Here is a 20919-nt window from a genome sequence, read left to right on the forward strand (position 1 = left end):
AATTTAGTTTTACATATGTACTTTGAACGAAATCTGATATTCAAAATAAGATTACTTTATCATTACATTTACTTACATTATGAAAATTAGATTAATTCAGGAGAAAATGACATGAACTATTTGTCGCGGATGTTTATGCATGTTTGCTGTTGAATATCATCGGAGTAAATCAGCCGACACAGTAGCATCGATTTCGTCTCTATGTAATGAACACAAATTACTGCGCATGTTAAATACGTGATGACCATGGGAGATTGAACATAGTTCAACTCCCAAAAAACAAGTTTGTCCCTTTAAATTCGCCCAAAAAGATTTTTGTTTAAGATATACCATTTACTTTGAATTCGACCCGTTTTAAATCCGCCCACGTCAGAGTAGGGCTAAAGAGGCGAAAATGAAACGGGGGCGAAAATTTCCCTGTATACAGTATCGTAGATAATTCTTGCCATGAAATAATTATTCTTCAACCACGATATCTTAAGTATGAAAGTAAAAACGTTAAATCCTTACCATCAAAAAGATAAATCCTTTCACATCGGATTACAATGAAAACTGAACGATAAGTGAACGGTGAACGCAAAGTAAACGGAACGAAGAACGAACGGTGAACGGTGAACGTGAGTGCACGGTGAACGCAAAACTGTGAACAGAGAGCTAACGGAGTATAAAGAGCTAAAAGAACGGTGAACGCAGGCTAAACGAACGGTGAACGAACGGTGAGCGAACGGAAAAATGGGAAAGTAGAACGTTTCAGGGACTGTACCACAGTTGTAAAAACAAAATATTATATATTTCCGTGCCATTGCGATTCCGTGTAAAATAACCTATTTTCCTTCAGCATGTTCACACGGTTCACACGAAGTCCTTGTTTTTGTCCTGTCAGTCAAAATTTTTCGACACAGTGAAGGACGGTGTGAAAATCTAGTTTCACCAAACATGCCGAAGTCAAAGAGACTTAGTATTTCAAAGTAGTTTTAACATTTTTTCCTATAATTTCTACATCCGATTTTTGCATTACTGCAGAAAAATGTGAATAAATAAGGGGAATATATACATTTAAGGTTTAAGTTTGAAATTGAATTTGAAACATAATCCCAGCCAATATAAAATACTACTTTCGGCACATGTTTATTTTTGTGCAAATTTATTTGCTCATTATATTTTTTATAAATGAAACAAAGGCGAAGCCTAATAAAAAAAAATAGACTAAATATACGGATCAGACACGAATTATGAACACTTTTTATGTCAGTGACCTTGAACTTGAATAAATGAACTTTGTTCAAAGTCAGGACACAACCTCAGATCATAAGCAATGTTTGTGTGAAGTGAAAGATTCAACTTTTTCCATAACAAAGAAAGATATTGACCGGGCACAAATTATAATATTTTTCTTCCAGTGACCTTAAACTTCCTCAAATGACCTTGACCCAAGGTCATGACACATCCTTAGATCATGAGCGATCTTTGTCTGAAATGAGAACTTACCAAGTTTATCCATAAGAAAGATATTGACCAGACACGAATTATGAAATTTTTCTTCCAGTAACTTTGAACTTACCCAAATGACCTTGAACTAAGGTCATGACACATCCTTATGTCAGTTGCATCCTTTGTGTAAAATGAGAACCGACCAATTTTATCCATAAGAAAGATATAGACCAGAAACAAATTATGAAATTTTTCTTCCAGTGACTTTGAACTTTTCCAAATGACATTGGGTCAAGATCATGACACATCCTTATGTCAGGAGAAATCTTTGTGTTAAATTAGAACTTACCAAGTTTATCCATAAAAAAATATAGACCGGACACGAATTATGAATTTTTTCTTCCAATGACCTTGAACTTCCCCATATGACCTTGGATCAAGGTCCCGACACAACCTTAGGTCAGGAGGAATCTTTGTGTGAATTTAGAACCTACTATGTTTTAACCATAAGATATGGACTGGACATAAATTATGAAATTTTTCTTCCAGTGACCTTGAATTCCCCAAATGACCTCGGTTCGAGATCATGACACATCCTTATGTCAGGAGAAATCATTGTGTGAGATTAGAATCTACCAAGTTCATCCATAAGAAAGATATAGACCAGATACAAATTATGAAATTTTTCCTCCAGTGACCTTGAACTTCCATAAATGTCCTTGGGTTAAAGTCATGACACACCCATAGGTTGTAAGCAATCTTTATGTGAAATTAGAAACTATAAAGTTTCTCCATAAAAAAATGTATGGACCGGACACGAATTATGAAATTTTTTTCCAGTGACCTTGAACTTCCCCATATGACCTTGGATCAAGATCATGAAACAACCTCAGGTCAGGAGAAATCTTTGTGTGAAATTTGAACCTACCAAGTTTATCCATAAGAAAGATATGGACCGGACACGAATTATTAATTTTTTTCTTCCTGTGACCTTGAACTTCCCCAAATGACCTTGGGTCAAGATCATGACACAGCCTTAGGTCAGGAAGAATCTTTGTGTGAATTTAGAAGCTACCAAGTTTATCCATAAGAATGATTTGGACCGGACAGAAGTTATGAAATTTTTCTTCCAGTGAACTTGAACTTCCTCAAATGACCTTGGTTAAAGAACATGACACACCCTTATGTCATTTGCAACCTTTGTGTGAAATTAGAACCTACAAAATCTACCCATAAAAAAAGATATGGACTGGACACGAATTATGGTTCTTTTTTCTTCCAGTGACCTTTAATCTTCCTCAAATGAACTTGGGTCAAGGTCATGACACACCATTAGGTCATGGGCAATCTTTGTATGAAGTAGTAGATTCTAATGTTTCTCCGTAAGAAAGATATGGACCGGACACGTTTGCACAGACAGACGGACAAGGTGATTCCTACCCCACCCCACCCCACTCCCCAAACTTCGTTTGCGGGGGGTATAAAAAATATAGTCTTAAATCCAAATAAGGAAATTCACAGGCTTTAAAATCATCCTACTCTTTATTCAATTTTCCTATTAAACATTCAAAAACTCAGGATTTCCATGTCAACGTAGACGCCTTAAAATTTACTGGTCTGAAGGCTTTAACTCTTAACATTACAGTTAACATAATTTTGCATTTATTTACAACTAATGAAAAACAATTAGAAAAAAAAAATCATTTTCGTATAAAATCAATGACAAGCCTCACCATTCTGACATTTCTCGCCCTCCACTCCTACGTCACATCCGTTCAGGCACGTTCCGTTGACATGGTTACATGTAATCCCGTCACTACAGTTACCACACATAAATGAACACTCCAGACCGTACCTCTGAATGTCACATACTGAAAGGACCAATAAAACAACCAAGAATAAGAGCAAAATTTTCATTTCATACATGTAAAAAATAACGCATATTTACTACATTATTAATTCTACACTGTAAAGGTTTTCAAAAGATCGTCACATTATCAGAATTCAAGACTGACGATGAGTGTGCGGTATTGGAGTGCTGAATAATGAAAACATTATAATGAATTTTTTCCATAAAAATTTAGTATCTTCAATAAAATACGTGCTTTTTTCTCACTAATAAAAGTGATTACTGTCTATTTTAATTGAGGTTAATGGAGAGTGTGCAAAAAATATTCTTTTTTTGGAAAATCTGCATCTTTGTTTTCGATACAGCAATATACCCTATTTTGTTTAAATTTTAGTTAAAACATTCCAACGGCATAAATTGGCTTTGTTCAAACAAGTCTTACAAGAACAGACGGGGCCTTTATATCCAAGTTCACACGGCGGGTGTGACCGGTCGGCAGGGGATGCTCACTCCTCCATGGCACCTGATCCCACCTCTGATGTTTCGGAGGTCCATGTTTGCTCTGCTCTTATTTTGTATATTGTTTAATGGAATTTGAGATTGAATACTGTTCGTTAACTCCATATCCTTCATTGATATGCTTATTCGCTGACCTTGATTACACATAAGCCCTTGATACCCCTGTATACAACCCAGACATTCTCCTGTAGTGATGGTACATCTTCGTTCCTGACAGTTCGCTGAACATGGCTGATCACAGTTTTCTCCATAAAAGGTTGGATCAGAACATCCTGAAGAGAATATAGATCTATTTACTGCTAGGAAATACAGCGATCATTTTGATATACCGGTACATGTATTACTATATATTATTTTGATGTATGATTAATATCCGAAAAATGGACATTAAACTAGCCTAAACAGTGCTCACCAATAACTTCCAATTCACACAGTTCGTTAAATGCATATGTAGAATAGAAAGTTGGATATGTCACATCCAGTCTCCTCTCGTTGTAGTATATAACATAACGTCCATGTACAGGACAGCTAATTGTCTGGTTCTCTGTCGGTGTTCTGTCTACTTGTTGTAACTCATGGAAACAAAGATGGCCGTCCTGCTTTCTTGTGGTATTGGAAACGTAGACAAAAAAGCCAGCGAAGCGATCGTAGTAATAACCAGGACCTTGAAACAAAATATGTAGCTGTAACTCAGAGGGAAAAAAGATCGTAGAGGCACCAGGACATGAAACAATCATGATTAAAGTTCTAAGGGTTTTGCTTCTCATGGTCAACAATACTAATTAATGTCATCTTTTTTAAGGCAACTTAGCTACATTTTGCAAATCTAGGATTTGGTTAGGAGGGGTTACCGTGTTAAATGTACACGTAAAGTACTTAACACACATCCCCATATATAATGTTTATACTACCTACTAGGTGCATTATCCGTTCTGTAGAAGATGTTGATGTAACTGATGCTGACCACACTCTCCAGATCTACTCTCCACTCTGCCGTTGATTGACTTGGTCCTGATTGTGTACACTGTCCTCCTGAAGCCCCGCGGTCTGAATATTGTCCGTCTACCGCCTTCGCTGCTCCCCATTCTATTGGCTTGTCAGGCCAGTTACTCTGTTGCCATGCTGGTTTATTCACAGCTAAGTTTTCTGTCGTAAAGTACATTCTATTTAGCATTACACCTCATTGTAAAACAGCAATATATTAATGCGCAGTCTCGGTTTCTAATTCACAAATATTTTTTTTTCTGACAAGTCGTAATAAGTTTCAGACGAGTTGGCATAAGCTTTCTGTGTATCTCCTGCAGAGCACTTAAGGATCACTTTATCCCCCCTCTCTCTAACACAACGCTCCTATGTAATATTTTCGGAAGGATAACTAACTCTTGCATCCATCATAATCATGTTAATTCAAGGATTTATTCCGTAAAATTCAATTTTGCTAAAATAATAAGACATATGGAAAACAATTCTTTACCGTATTATATTTTCTATATTTCATATATTAATTGATTATTAAAAATATATGAGAAAAAAATTTCTGTAAACAGTTAATTCCTGATTTATGAGATAAAATGTCTATGATAAATGTTGTGATTTAATGTATTTTATATATTTAGCTTGGGAATCACTAGTTTTAATAACATGAAATATTTACATTTGCAAATGTTTTCCTTTATATAACACTACTGAAAGCAATGCGTATCTATAACTGTATAAATACAGGTAGGGGGTTCAAGAGGTCATAGGTGTGCATATAGATAATCAATCGAGTAATTTCTTAGTGACGTCATAAAGGGTCGACGCGCGTTCAGTGGATAACATACATGCCGTTGGGTTTGAAAAATAATGCATTTCACACGAAAGTCACAATCAGTTAAATATAAAGTATGAAAAACTCACAAATGTAAAGATAAGTATTAAGGTATCATTTTAAAACATCTATCGGGCTATAAATGCGGGTTATTCATATCCCGATAGATGTTTAAAAATGATACCTTATTTCTTAAATAATTGTTGTTTAATATGAATTGTAATTCTTAATTAAATTTCTTTCAAATGCATGGTATTAATTTCCATGTTGAATTTTTAAACAAGGGAATAAGTGACTTTAACAAAAATGTCAGCCCAGGTACCAAGTAACTTTACTAATAGATATTTAAACAGTGACATGCCTTTTGATTTGATCTAAAGAAAATAGATATTTTGTATGAGTAAACATTCATGCATTTTTTAGATTCTGTGTATCTCCTGCAGATCACTTAAGGATCACTTTATCCGGTGGCTTTTTGTCCGTCCGTCTGTCACACATTATATCTCGAGAATTATAATATATCAATTTGATAGTTTGCCCACATACACTTGTGCCTTTTGTGTTTTCCGATGGTTTTTGACATAGTTATCCTTGAACTTGACCTACTTTTTAATATACACTGTAACTGCTTGTATCTTAATACGACTTCTTATTGTCAATTAAGAAGTAAACATATGCTATTTATAATGTGCACTTTTTGTCATAAAACATTTTGGGAGTGAAAAGTCACTGGACTAAGAAGGTGGGGATTGAACGCAGTAACTTGCGAAAAAAGTAGTTTAATTTAATTTTTTAAATCCTTACCATAAGATTTTGTACAACTCACAAGCAGAAATATCAGGGTAATGCCGACTACCATGTCCATCTTTCTTCTTTCCTATTCAAAATAAGTTTTCAAATATATGGAGATAATGAGCACAAGTAACACTCAAAAGTCCATAATTGAATTAGTTACACAGTCAAAGAACAAATGTTGCAGTCAAGCCTGTACGGGAAAGTAATTTGATACTTGTAAGTGGTAGGACTAAAGGTCATTGGCTCATAGAATATCAAAAACTCCCGTGCCATTATTAAGTGTGACCAAAAAAAATAAGCATTGCATAAGATATGCGCTTAAATATGCCTTTTTTCTACTGGGAAATGAAGAGAAATTTGTGTTATGTTTTGCTTGTTTAGGAAACATTGAAATGATAGTTCTATAACCAAACAACTTAATTTGATGTTGATAAGACTGAAAAGGAACGACAAAATTAATAAACTAATAAATTTTGTGTCAATACTCTTTTCAATTATATGGTGACTACACAGGAAAAATGTCCACATGTGTTGAACATATGTTAAACATGTGTTTAACATATATTTTTTACACATCTAAAACACATAAAAGGAGCACACATGTATAGGGTGTTTATTTTTACACATGTTAAACATATGTTTCACATGTGTTTAACATGTGTAAAAATAAACACATTGTATATTTATACATATGAAACATGTGTTAAACATGTGTTTTATATATGTTATACTTTATATGCGAATTATACATGTATGATATTACTGTTGTACTTATTTTCATTTTTATACTTTTTTCATGTCTGTCCACAAATGTGAATAATATGAAATGGGCAGCATATGTAAGTCAAATGAAATAGTTACATCTGTTCTCTTTCAATATTTATCACAAGGAAAAACACATTCTTGTACACATTTAAAAATCAGATATTTCTGCTTTAGATGAATATCCATTACATTCCAATGATCTATCTTCATGGGTTAAATATTTGAAAATTAATATCTTAAAATGCTTACACAACTTTTTTGATAAATCATTTTCATCAAGAGAAATAACTTATTTTTCAGTGTACTTTCTAAACAGGAAAGTATACAAACAAGTCAGTAGCATTTGTCGATACATATATTTTACATATTCTAAGTTGAGTACAATTATAAGATTTCCACAAAATGATTAAATAGTTAAACATGCATACATGTACAAATGAATAACATAATTAGGCCATGTACTTTTTTATAATTTATATGATTTGACATGAAAGTGTCCAAAGCAAAATTGAAATATCACATATAACATTTGTCATGTATTCTCTATTGTAAATTTATGAAAAATCCAGTTATTTGATATTACAGCATGCAAATAAGAATGAGAATTAAATCTTCACAGGTCATATGCAGACAAGATTGTGTACATCCTCCCAATTTCATATATTTTCTTGTTCTTTTTCCTTCTGTATCTTTCAGTTTTCTTCAGTTGTCCTCCCTCTGATCTTCCATGAGCTTAACCATTATGAACTCTCTTTGAACTGTTACCAAAATGCAAATCCACCATTTCTCCCTTTCCTGAACAATTTCTTTGTGGCACAGAATGGTCTCTACAAAAATTTCAAAAGTAAAAATAAAACAATTCTTAAATTACAAAATCAATTCTACAAGTAATATTAAAGTTCAGCAAACAAATGTATGCCCAATTCACCAACAGAGATATGATAAGAGATAAAACTAATGTTATATATACTATACTAGGTGTTTTGTGGAAACCTATGATGTAATTTGCAAGACAATTACACTGTTGGAAGATTTGCTTCATAATAAAGTCATAAAAAGGCTAAAAAAGCATTTTTTTTATTTTGAAAATTAAATTTGGAATGTTCAAACAGTATTACTAATATTCATATCGCCGAAAATTAAGAAGATTCTGACACAAATATTTTATTTTTGGACAAAAATACTACAGAGAAGTAGACAGGCAGAAAAACAGACAGTGTGATTCCAGGATATCCCAAACGTTGTTTTGAAGATATCTTCTAAGCATAACTAAAACTTAATTAAACTACAAAACTACAACTACAAAAAAGAGAGAGTACATGTTTGTAGGTTCTTAATAGTCTTAATAAATATCTTACTTTTTACCAGAAACTATGTTCTCTAGTGTTGGAAAAAAATAATAAATGTCAGGTAATGAATACCGGTACATAATAGATGTAAATATCCAATGGATTAGCTAGCTGATGTACTTTCAACAATCAATTCATATGCACATGTACTTGTACCTTGAAAGTTGGATGTCACTGTTATTATTAATTTTTAACTGAAATTCAAAATCAATAACCCCCCCTTCCCCACTGAAGTCATTTACAGTAAAGTAAATTCTATTCATACTTTCCATATTTTAAAAGTGCACTGGATTAAAACTGTTTTATAATATAGAATAAAATTATTGTAGCATTGAGTTGGACTTATTATTTATGAAGTCGTACAAACAACAAATGTAGAATTATAAAGGAACCAAAAGAAATTACAATGTAACAAAAAATATTTTGTCATGAAGGAGACATTACAGATGTTTACTTTGATTTTTTATTGCAAGTAGTATTTATTTTTACCTTTAATATTGTGAAGATGCAATCTTCTGTCAAATCAGCTTTAGGATCAATCGCTAGTCTTATCAGCTTTGGGCTTTTTAGACGCAGCAATGTGACACTGAACTCAAGTTACTGCATGCATCTCTAGGCCATAAAAACAAACATTTGTCATTAAGTTGATGAAAGAATCGACTTGACAGCCATCTCAGCATACATAAACACCAACTGACAGTCACAATGGTTTCAAGGTTTCCACTTTCACTTTCATATCAGTCACAAAAGGAAAACCAATAATGCCTTTAAAAAATAGCCTAACATGTAATGTTTACGTTCATTCAGAAACAAATTTATCCAAAATTACTTACCTGTATACAAATTATAAAAAATAGTAATGCCTTTAGCCTAACATGTAACCGCTTACATTCACGGGCACTGGAAGTTAATATAAATAGTATAGTATGTGTATGTATATAAAAAAAAGAAGGGTCTTTTTTATACATACACATACTATATATTTACATTAACTTCCAGTGCCCGTGCTTACATTCAGTCAGAAACATTTTTCACCAAAATTACTTACAGATTATTATCGTTAGGTTTACGAAATGCATGACAAGTCACAATGATAAGAGTATTACATGTATATAGAAAGTTCATACGCACCTGTAACTATAATGAAATGATATTTAAACAATATGACTTAAAAGTCTTTTTAAAATTGTTTGGAGATCACTTACCTTTCCACGTCTGCTGCAGCAGTGACGTCAAAAATGACGTACATTTTCATCCGATAAAAGACAAAACCGGCCCGGAGACAATTACGGAATTATTCTAATTTTACTCAAGAAGTAATCCAAGCCCAAAAGATTTAAAATGAAAAGAAAATGAATTCATTCTTTATCAATTTTGTCTGATAAATGCATTATTACAGAAAAAAAAATTGTGAAAGTTTTTTTTAGAAGGGAAAGGGGGGGGGGGATAAACAAAGTAAAACTTGACATGACTCATGAGTAAAATTTTACTAACATTTACAAATTCTTTTGAATTAATATACACACACATATGAGATAAAACTTAACATGTGTATAACATGTGTTTATGAATACACATATATTTTATATAAATTAAACATGTATATAATTCATCTGTATTTTTGCACACATATATTACATATATATAATACGTGTTATACATGTGTGGTGAAAAACATGTGTTTAACATATATATTATCTCACAGGTGTATAACATGTGTATATTATATATGTTTTACATATAAATGAAACACATATTTTACATGTGTTTATTTACACACATGTATTACATGCATAAAACATGTGTTGAACACATGTGAAACCAAACATATGTTTAACACATGTGGACATTTTTCCTGTGTAGATAAGACCAACTTAAACAGAAACATTATTTATATGTAACATTGATAGGAAATGTACTAGAATAGACCGACAATCCACCGTAGGTTTATTAAACGAGAGAGGTAGTCATCAATCTCGACAAAACAAATATTGTTTTACCGGATATTTGAATGGGAGGTGGATTCCTTCCATTTAATTAATAAAAAAATCTTAAATTGGTGTGATTTAAATAAAACTTACCTTATCATGCATACATCATACATTTTTCGGCAGTGTCCTTATCATGAAAAAGAACAAGTTTATAGGTTCATTGTCATTCCAATAAAACTAAGCGTTTTAAATACTACGTCGTCTTACAACTTCCTAGTTGGTTTATTTACATGTATAAGTAAAGTAAAATTATAAAGCACTTGTATGGAACGCCATCACTGCCTTATAGCATAAAACTATGCATTCATTATGTCAATCTATCATTACGTGATGTGAACATATCTTTACGATATGTCAATTTTTTATGGGGTAATGTAAGAATATCTTTACATCATGTCAATGCTGCATTACATGAAGTAAACACATTCTTCCATTATGTCGGCACTTTATAACTTGAAGACCAAAGTTCATTATATGAAGTTAAAATATGTTTACATTGTGTTAAAACTTTATTACGTGAAATGAATGTTTCTTTATATTATTTCCTTTCTTTAATATGTGAGGTCAAAATTGCATTACGTCAAGTTAATTTCGTTTTACATGTATTCTATGATTAAATTTATCATTACATTAAGTCAAAGTCCATTCCCTTTTGTGAGTGTATATTTCTATTATAACAAAGCATTATTACGTGATGTTAATGTATTTTTATTTTACGCCCAGGTCATCACAATGTGAGGTGAATACATCTTACCTTTATGTCAATGCTTTATTACGTGATGTAAAAGGGTTTATAACATAATGTGAACATATATTATGGAGACAGTCTCGGCGTTCCATATTATATCAACACTTTATTACATTATGTCAAAACTCCATTCTTTTATGTGGATATTTAATAAGAATATGTTAACTCTTTCTTATGTGATTTAAAACTATCTTTACATTGTGTTAATTCTTTATCATGTTGATTACAAATGTTCATTACGTGCTGTAAAATACATTTACATTATGTCAAAGTTGATAACCGTGTTTTCACGACTAGGAAGGAGGGGTCCTGATTAATTAGGACGAATTACAGACACATTATATGAGGGGGGGGCACCGGTCTGACTTCCTCTTTTTTCCAACATAATTTTCTCATAGAAAATGTTCATTGAAATTCAGCCCCACTTTTTGCTGAAGTGTAAGGGTAATGTAGTATATTTGGAATTTTTTTTTTAGGACTGATCGAAGTTGGACCCCCCCCCCCCCCCCTCTTCACCCGAAATTGGATTTTCGAGTTTGGATAATTTTTTTTTTTTTTTTTTTTTTTTTTTTTTTTTTTTGCTTTTTCTTGTACGTTATTTTTTTCTGGCTGACAAACCTCCCCCAACTTTCAAAAACGATGCAACGTCACTGGAATTAGTCATTTTTCAACTATTACAGGACCAGAATTTTGTTACAAAAATCTACCAGTCCCTCACTTAAATCAATTGACCATGCCTTAGTAAACATGGGTTCATATCAGTAGCGATCTTGGGTTCTTGAAAAGAGTAGTATCGGGGGACGATATGGTGTCTAAGTTGGGGACCAGGGGGTGAAAGCCCGGAAGCTTTCAGGCTTTAGATTTTTTTATAAAACGTTTCAACTTTTATCAGTTATACTTTTGTGTAAAACTGATGCAATATCCTACAAAGTAAAATTAATTGATTAATTTCATGCATATTTTGGTCACTAAAGATGGGAGGGTGGTATTCCCCCTCTTCCCACCAACCAACCAGTGCACGTATGAAATACAATGTGTTTAGTAGACACTTTTTTTTTAAAGGAGGGTTAAAGACTGATAAAAAACTTAGGACAGTGTTTTGTAGTAAGATCAGAAGTTTCGGACTTTTCAAAATAATTCAATATAAAAAGAAAAATATTGCTGCATGACACATACTATTATTTGCGATAATTATAACCAAAACCTTACGTCACACAATAAAGAGCTGAAATATTCTAAGATATGCTGACAAGAGGCTAAGCATTTTAGACACAATGTAAAGATACAATGGCATAACATAATAATGACTTGTCAAAAAGAAAGGGAAAATTGACACCATGTAATAGATTCCCGTCGTCATGTAGCATATTGATGACACAATATAGTAAAGAATTGGCCACATGTGACATTTTTTTCCACATCATGTAATGAAATTCTGACATCGTGTTATAGCGACTTGATATTGAATTAAAGATAAATTCACATCATGTAATGAACTACTTAGACGAAATAATAGAGAGTGCACATAATGTAATAATGAGTTGAAATTATATAAAAACACGTAAAATTGTTTTGACATAATGTCATAAAGAGCTGATATAATGCAATGGAAGATTGGCGCAATGTAATTGAAGTGCGAGTTAATGCCATAAAGACTTAACATAATGTAATGGACAGTTGACATAACGCAGTAGTAGTGTGTGTAAATGTCATAAAGAGTTGACATAATGTAATGGAAAGTTGACACAATGCAATTGTAGTGTTCTGCTATAAGGCAGTGACGGCGTTCCATACACTTGTAACTAAACGATAGGTTCTCAACGGAATTTATCATTACAGGGACGCAGTGGGTGTAACCGATTGACAAGGGATGCCCATTTCTCCGTGTCCCCTGATCTTAGCTGTAGGTCCGCATTGTAATTGATGTTTATTTGAGATTGAATACCAATTGCACTGTTTCCTTTATATTTCAAAAACCGTGAAATAAAATACTCCACTGAAAGATGGAAAGCTCGAAGTTCCGTGGTTCCACTCGATATGTTTGATGAACAGAAAAAGTTAATTTACTTTGAAACATTTTCAGCCGTCATCAATACAATATAAAAGACATTAGTCTTTCAACGCTTAAGAATGTTTTTGCAATCAATTATACCTTCTTTCTTCATCTTCTTTGTCATTAGCCTGTATTTTCTCAAAATAAGATGTTAGTAGGCGAATGGTCGTTAAAAGAAAGAGGGAAAACTCCGATGAAAAAAAAATTTGAATGAGCTTTTCTCTAAGTTGAATTTAATAAATAATACTGGCTGGTGGTGGCTCATTTAAAACTTGTTTTGTTAAACTCTACATGTACCTAAACACCAATGAAAAGACTTTTTGTGTGTATTAATACAAAGAGCATATTATGTTTTCTAAATAGGCTGTATTTTGTTATAAATATAAAAAGATTAAAATAAAGGATTAAATTTAAATATCTACACAGCTAATTGTACCACGTATGTGTAACACGTGCTTTCAAATAATATAATTACCTCGAGTTTCTAAACTTGTTTCTAATTGTCTTTTAAAAATTTACGGCTTCTTTTTTTTTACTTTGGCAACTTAATATTTTTCCGAAAAGGATTATACAGGCAAAACCATCATTTGGTATCTTATACAAATGCCTGGTAAGGTTCATTTTTTTGCGAGTTAACTTGAAAAAGAAGCAATACTTCAATGACAAAATCTTGCAAAAAATTATATATTATTAAGGAACGTATCGTGTGTAAATATGATCTCTATTTTAAAAAAAATGTTTAATAGATGAAACACATGAAGATAACGAACAGTATTCAAAATCAAAAGTCCATAATACAATAGAAAATAGGATCAGAGCAAAAGGACCTCCAAAACATCGGAGGTGGGATCCGGTGCCATGGAAAAGTGAGCGTATGCTGACCGGTCACATCCGTAGTGTGCTCCTTGTCATCATCGGGAAATAACGGGAAAATTCTTCAATTAAGTGTATAAATAATGGACTAACAGTAAGTTTAAAAACCTCAGTCAGCATTTGACTGAATTCAATAATTTGTATTTGCTCAAAAGGTCATTGTATCGATCATAAAACTTACGAAATACTTCCTGTTTAATTTTTGTACAACCTCCTTATCTTGATCATCGTAAAAAACGTTAAGTATATATAAGAAAAGTATCCAGTATTCTTACACCCACACATAAGGGTACATTTTGTTCCCAATTAATATTATTAATGAGCATTATGTTATTGAATGTCTCGTTTAAGTCACTCATTGTAGATTATATTTTCAGTTTGGTCCCGTTGTTACGGAAAATACCAAAATCAGCTGTATGGATCATTCATTATTCCATTTGTGTGATCCCTAATACAAACACCCGCCGTGTATGTTTTCTAAATAGGGAAATTTTGTTAAAAATATAAAAAGGTGTGAAAATAATTGAATAACAATTCTTATGAAAAACGTACACAGCATTCTACCTCATGATAAATTGTATCTGCTAACAAGGTCATTGAATGGACTATAGAACCTAAAATGATAATTTCAAAGGAGACTGATTATATTCTTGTTTCATCAATATGTTTGTTTGTCAAAAACTTACCTCCTTTTTAAAATAAAAGTAAAGATAAGCATATAGAATATTGTTTTTAATATCAAAAATTGAGAGATATAAACTCCATAAGCAGGTGATCAAGGTTTATTGCTGCTTAAGAAATATACATTGATGATTGATGTTACTGTCATCAAGTTTATCAAAGAGCTTGGATTTTAGGTTACCATTAACGTCTTTTTAAGCAAAATATCTAAATATGAAACGGATTTGTCAAAATTTGTTGTATCTTTTATCTCAATCTCACCACATTATATCAAATCAACGTAAGTATGGAAATATCTATTGTTATTTGACAGTACGACAACTTGAAGGCCACATCAAGTTTTTTCTGTACACATATAATATTTTTGATATATTCTGCTTCATATGAATACAAAAATATCTCTGCTTATAACAGGGAGCAATTAGTACACATGGGAACTCCAATAGATTGTTGAAATACCGGGTCTTCACAAACCACATAGATATTGTCAATCAGAAACACAAACATCTTTTTGACGTCAACTTCAGGGTACTTGTGTGTACAATGAAACAATACAAATCAGGAGCAGAGCCAATAGGGACCTCTTTAACATATGATAAATTGATTCGGGTGCTAGGAGGACCGGAGTGATCTTCCCCGTTTACAACCGCAGTATAACACATAATAAGAAGATCCATTGTTATTTCTTTTTGGGGGGGTCAACTACAAACATGCTTTCGATAGAGAAATTTGTGGTTTATTCAATCAAGCTTAATTTATAATTGTCTATATCTAAATCCTTTTATCAATTAAAATTAAAAGAGAACCTCAAGATAAGATCAACAGTTTAAAAAGTGCAGACTATACAACTCAAGTGCATGGTTGCAATTTGTTAAAAACATAGGAGTCTTCTGATAATGTTGCTCGGTAGTAAACTTTTCACACCTCTACTTCTGAACATTTCCTTATATTTTGTCAACAGCCTCGGTGTCATGAGAAAGTTCTTCGTATGTGTTTGATATATCAAGCGCACATATGTCGGTATAATGGGATCCATCCCTAGTATGAGACAAAACAAAGGAATACGAAGCGAAGTTTAAGAATATTGATAAGGATGTCAGTTTCAATTTTAAGTATGTAAGTATATAAAAAGGTTACCTACCCTTCACCAGTTGTTGATTTTCCTGAAAAAGAATCCATTATAAAAGAATTTCGATGTCAACTAAATATAAAAACCTCTGCTGTTATCCTTTTGTTAAAGTAGCAATTGAATTTTAAAACCTCATTTACATTGTAGACATATAACTTTCTGGGAAATACTTTAAAAGGATGAAGAAAGCTATTGAAAGGTAAAGATTTTTAAACATTGCATCTTCTCACGTAAGATAATTCACTTGCTTAAAAATTTAATGTATGCACATGTAATTGACATTAAGATGGCTCTAGAAACATTTTATCAGACCTCTCATTCCGGGAGCATCCACATTCCTCATCTTTGCCCTTGAAGCTTTTGGCTATAAATAGAAATAAAGCCAATATGCCTTATCAAATAATTTTTTTTGAAAATAAAATCGCTTAACCCAATAATACCCGAATTATTATTTCTAGTTTATCAGATATAAAACTTACCTTTTCAGTTCTATCTAAAGAAAAATAAAAGGATTATATCTTATATTTAGTTAAGTAAATGATATGTTATAGATATATAATATTATCATAGATTTTTTTGTATTTGAATTATTTATAATTATTTATTTTATCAATAAAAACGTTATTTCCCTCTGTTTTCATATAATTTGTTTAGCTGCAAATCTTAGTTTTGGAATTCCTAATTTGATTACATGAAAGTAGTACATTTAATTACCATAAATTATAATTAATAAGAACGTGCAAACTTTATTCTGAAAAAAAAAATGAAAATGCTGAAATTCTGTATATTGATATTTTGACCAATTATTCATACTTTTTTAGTGCATAAAAAGCGTTGATTTCAGCAATTTATTTACATGTACTTACCATTTTTCCTCTTCCATATGATAAAGTTAAGAATACTTCCAGTCAGAACAAGAAATAAAGAGATCACAAGGCTTATAATGATACTAGTGGTGTTGGGTTCACAATTGTCACACACACATCTGCTAAGAATAGATCCTGTAAAATGAGGTATTTATGGATAATTTGATGCGATACTCGTACATATTGAATTTAATTGCATTATTTAAAATTTAGAAAATAATATTTGCAGAATCAAAAGGTAGAGATACACATTGTAAAATAAATCATGTTTTCTTTTTCCTCAAACACCATATACTGTTGCGATGCAAATCAATATGTTACACCTTCATCACAAAGAGGTCCGTGTAGCCCCTCTATACAGCCCTCGTCACAAACACCGGTGATGACGTCACATGTTTTAATCAGTAGTACCCCTACCACACATGAACCCCTTAGGCCTAGATCCACACATTGAATATTTTTTGAAAAGGCATTCTTGCTTTTCAATGCTGATTACAATCATGCCAACAGTTTGACTGCTTGATGTCCAGAAGTAAAGAAGATTTTTAAAGATTGCATTAATTTTAGTGGTTTTGGTCCCACCCCTCAGGCTCCAGAGGGGCAGGGATCATGAAATTCACAGTTTTTGTTCCCCTTTACCCATAGATGCTTTTTTCCAAATTTGGTTGGAATTGGTTCATTGGTTGCATAGAAGTAGCTGAAAATGTTCAAATGTTAACGCACGACGCACAACGCACGGCGACGGACGAAAACAGATAGCAATAGGTCACCTGAGTTTACTCAGGTGACCTAAAAGATTGATATAATTATGATAAAATCAAAATAACAAGAAAATGAAGTTTTAAGGGTATAATACTCATTAATGTTATTCTTTTTTTAAATCCTACATTTCTAGCAATCTAGAAAAATCATAAGATATCATTTCTATTCAGCATCAGGTCATTTTTTTGTGTTGCGTGTATTCATTTTAATGAAAAGTACACTTTTATTTTACAAAAAATAAAAAAAATTGCACCTCCACACAAATATTTCTTTATACTCTTTTCTAAAAGTATTGTTTCTAATTTGTTTTTTATTTTCCTGTAAATTCTTACTTACACTAAGGCAGAAAAAGGTACCTGTCGAACATGTCGCCCCATGAAATCCAGGAGAACACCCCTTTTCACAAGTTCCATTCACGTGGTGACAATATGATCCATTGAGACAGTGTCCACAGATCTGATGGCAGTCATCGCCATACATACCTCCCTCACATTCTTATAAATCATCAGCAGGCATTATATCATTATATAATGATAGCAGGGAAATTGAAAAAATAAAAAGTTTAATTAATGGGAAAGAACAGTATTTATGGACGGTATTGTCATATTCAGAAAATAAGTTTGGTTGTCATCTCCCGTCATACTGGCTTGAAATAGCCGAGTCAATTTTTTTTGAATTTCAGAACACTACAACTTTTTTTTCCTTTTTCCCCCTCTTATCCCTAAACGAATATGTTAAAATTATCAGTGTGGAAAATTTCCCGCCTACCTACCGACCCATTAATTTTTACCTTGAGCGCGAAAAAAAAGCAGGTTTTCTGTTATTTTTCCGGCCATCTACATTTTTCAAATTTGCTAGCCTAAATTTAGAAAAAGGAAACCTTTTTTATTGGTACAGAATATTTAAACTTTTAAAGAATTTTCTTTCTTTCTTTTAAGACAAGTAAAAAATGATAAAATTTTAAGGTTTGGACATTTTTGACCATGTAAACAATTAATCCCGTCCATGGCAAAGACTTTAAGCATTTCTAGACAAATTTGAGATTAAGATTTCAATGCATTTTTAGTATTTCTTGTAATTTTTGTATATACCAATGTAAATCTGAAAGCAGGTACATGTATTGTGTAGTTTCTGAAAATTATTATCAAAAAATTTCAGTTGCCATTGCAACGAAATACAATATAATCATGCTGGAATTTCCATTTCTTCAAGAATAAGTTTAGTTTTTTTTTTCAGTTTAATTCTATTTATTATTTTTTGCTAAGTTAAAAATATCAAAAATAATTTATTGTTGTGTGGAAAATTATAAGTAAAATGTAAATCTTTTACAAACCAATTTTAAGTATCTTGAGGCGATGGGTAGGGTTTGGGAGGTAATCACCAGAATTTAGCATTTTAACATAAAACGTGTTACCCCTGCATAGATTTGAAAATGGCAAAATCGCTCAAGTAATGTGCAAAGTTTAACTCAAACTAGCAAAAAACTGGTACAACCAATAAAAACAATTTCCGTAAAATATTTAATTGTAATTATTTTCTCTTTCCAAAAGTGCAAGATTTATTCTGATATTTGCAGTATTGATGAATTTATGACTGTTTTTTTTTTACACTATACTCATTTTTCAAGTCAGATGCGTAGAAATGCGTATATGCCATGTAAGGGGTTAAACTGTTCAAATTAGTAAATGGTTTTTAGTACGAAAGTATTGCAATGGACAATACTAAGTATTAAACACATACTTTTCAGGCAATACACTTGATATCAGAGAAAACATATGAAAAATGTCTTCAGCAACGAGTTCTCCTTTACTTAACATACATCAGGCCCAAAAGCATAAATTGACATACTTACATGTAAGTCCAAATTATAAATTTGGATAGGTATTTTAATTTTCATTAGCCGTTTTAACTTAAAAATTGAGTATAACACATATTTTCAAACACGTTATGACAATTGTATTTTCTTATCAACATTTTTTTAGAGTTATATCGATTTTAGATTAGGTCTTTGGGCCAGGAATATATTTTATCAAGGTATTTATCCCTTCAATATCCCTTGACTTACTCTGTGTACATCTGGGTGTCTCCCAACCTGGCTTACATTTCCCCATACACTCCCCTGTAAACAGGTCACATCTGTTTGTAACAAAGCAATTCTCACTGCATCTCTGACCGCAATTCTTTCCATAAAACCCCACAGAACATTCTGTGCAGAATGAAGAGGTAATTTATAAGCATATTAAATCTGTTAACACATAATCAGATTTTTAGTCTAAAATAGTTCATGAAGTGAAATCCTCGGCTAGTAGTATATCTTCTGACTGATTTATTTATTAAAATTTCGATTGAAATATTATACATTTCTGGTATCTAAACAATTATTTGATACGTATGTTTTTTAATAGTGTAAAATTTCATATGATAGACACTGTAAAGAAACATTGATACACAAAGCACGATTTTTGAAAAGGTATAATTTTTGGTACTTGCTAAGCTCTTTCAAGAACTTGAATCATTTAATCATCTGCTTGAGAAGATTTTCTTTTCAGTTTAAATTTCTTTTGTTTGTAAACCTAATTATACATTGTATATTTGCGTGTTATATTTTTTTCAATATAAAGGTAGAGTTATACCAGTCTGACATTTCTCCCCTGTCACCCCCTCACTACATCCACTTATACATTCCCCGGTCACGTGGTGACAGGGGTCGCCATCACTGCAGTTACCACATAATAAAACGCAGCCAAGCCCATAACTATACTGATTACAGGCTATAAATATAAGGAAAGTACCATTGGAGTATGATTTCATATAAACATATTTACTTCAAAAATGTTTTTTTTAAGATATGCACTTTTGTTTGGTACTAATGTATTCATGTAAATAAACACATGGTGCATGAATTCAGAAAACATAAAGAAAGAAAAACATCCTTTATCTAATTAAGGAGAACACATTGTTTCCTTAACGTTTTTTACGTACAAATTAAAAAAAACTTTGAAGAAATCTTTAATTTTCTCTATCATAAAATATTGAGTTTAATTAAAGTTGAGGCGTGGTGAATCTTTAACATTTGCCTTGAAATGAAATTTGAGTGGATAACGAACGGTATTCAAGCTCAAAAGGTCATTAAACAATTATATTAAATTGGAGTAGAGTAAACAAGAATTTTCAAAACCAAAAATAAACATACCACAAAAACGTACCTTGACTGCAGCGAGTTCCTTGATAGCCCGGTACACAGCCCAGACAATGGCCGGTGGTGATGTTACACCTCTGCTCTTGACATTTGTCAGGA

The 20919-nt window shown here is 32.1% G+C and overlaps 2 protein-coding genes across 2 annotated transcripts; both read right to left on the minus strand.

Annotated features, from left to right (window-relative positions):
* Positions 1–3164: 3164 nt before the first annotated feature.
* On the minus strand, positions 3165–10830 carry LOC134265208 (uncharacterized; the record flags this gene model as incomplete). Its single annotated transcript, XM_062747462.1, has 6 exons — positions 10600–10830; positions 6414–6486; positions 4715–4945; positions 4212–4463; positions 3934–4071; positions 3165–3302 (listed from the first exon to the last, which is right to left on the minus strand). Coding segments are annotated over exons 1-6 (844 nt in total), but the record flags the coding sequence as incomplete, so codon positions are not given.
* Positions 10831–17750: 6920 nt separating this feature from the next.
* On the minus strand, positions 17751–20392 carry LOC134265209 (multiple epidermal growth factor-like domains protein 10; the record flags this gene model as incomplete). The annotated part of the gene is made up of 4 exons (XM_062747463.1): positions 17751–17758; positions 17978–18115; positions 19687–19827; positions 20255–20392. Coding segments are annotated over 4 exons (425 nt in total), but the record flags the coding sequence as incomplete, so codon positions are not given.
* Positions 20393–20919: the final 527 nt, after the last annotated feature.

This window comes from Saccostrea cucullata, unplaced genomic scaffold, assembly GCF_032062105.1.
Source record: "Saccostrea cucullata isolate Sc308-1 unplaced genomic scaffold, CSIRO_AGI_Scuc_v1 ctg13897, whole genome shotgun sequence".
NCBI classification, from domain to species: domain Eukaryota; kingdom Metazoa; phylum Mollusca; class Bivalvia; order Ostreida; family Ostreidae; genus Saccostrea; species Saccostrea cuccullata.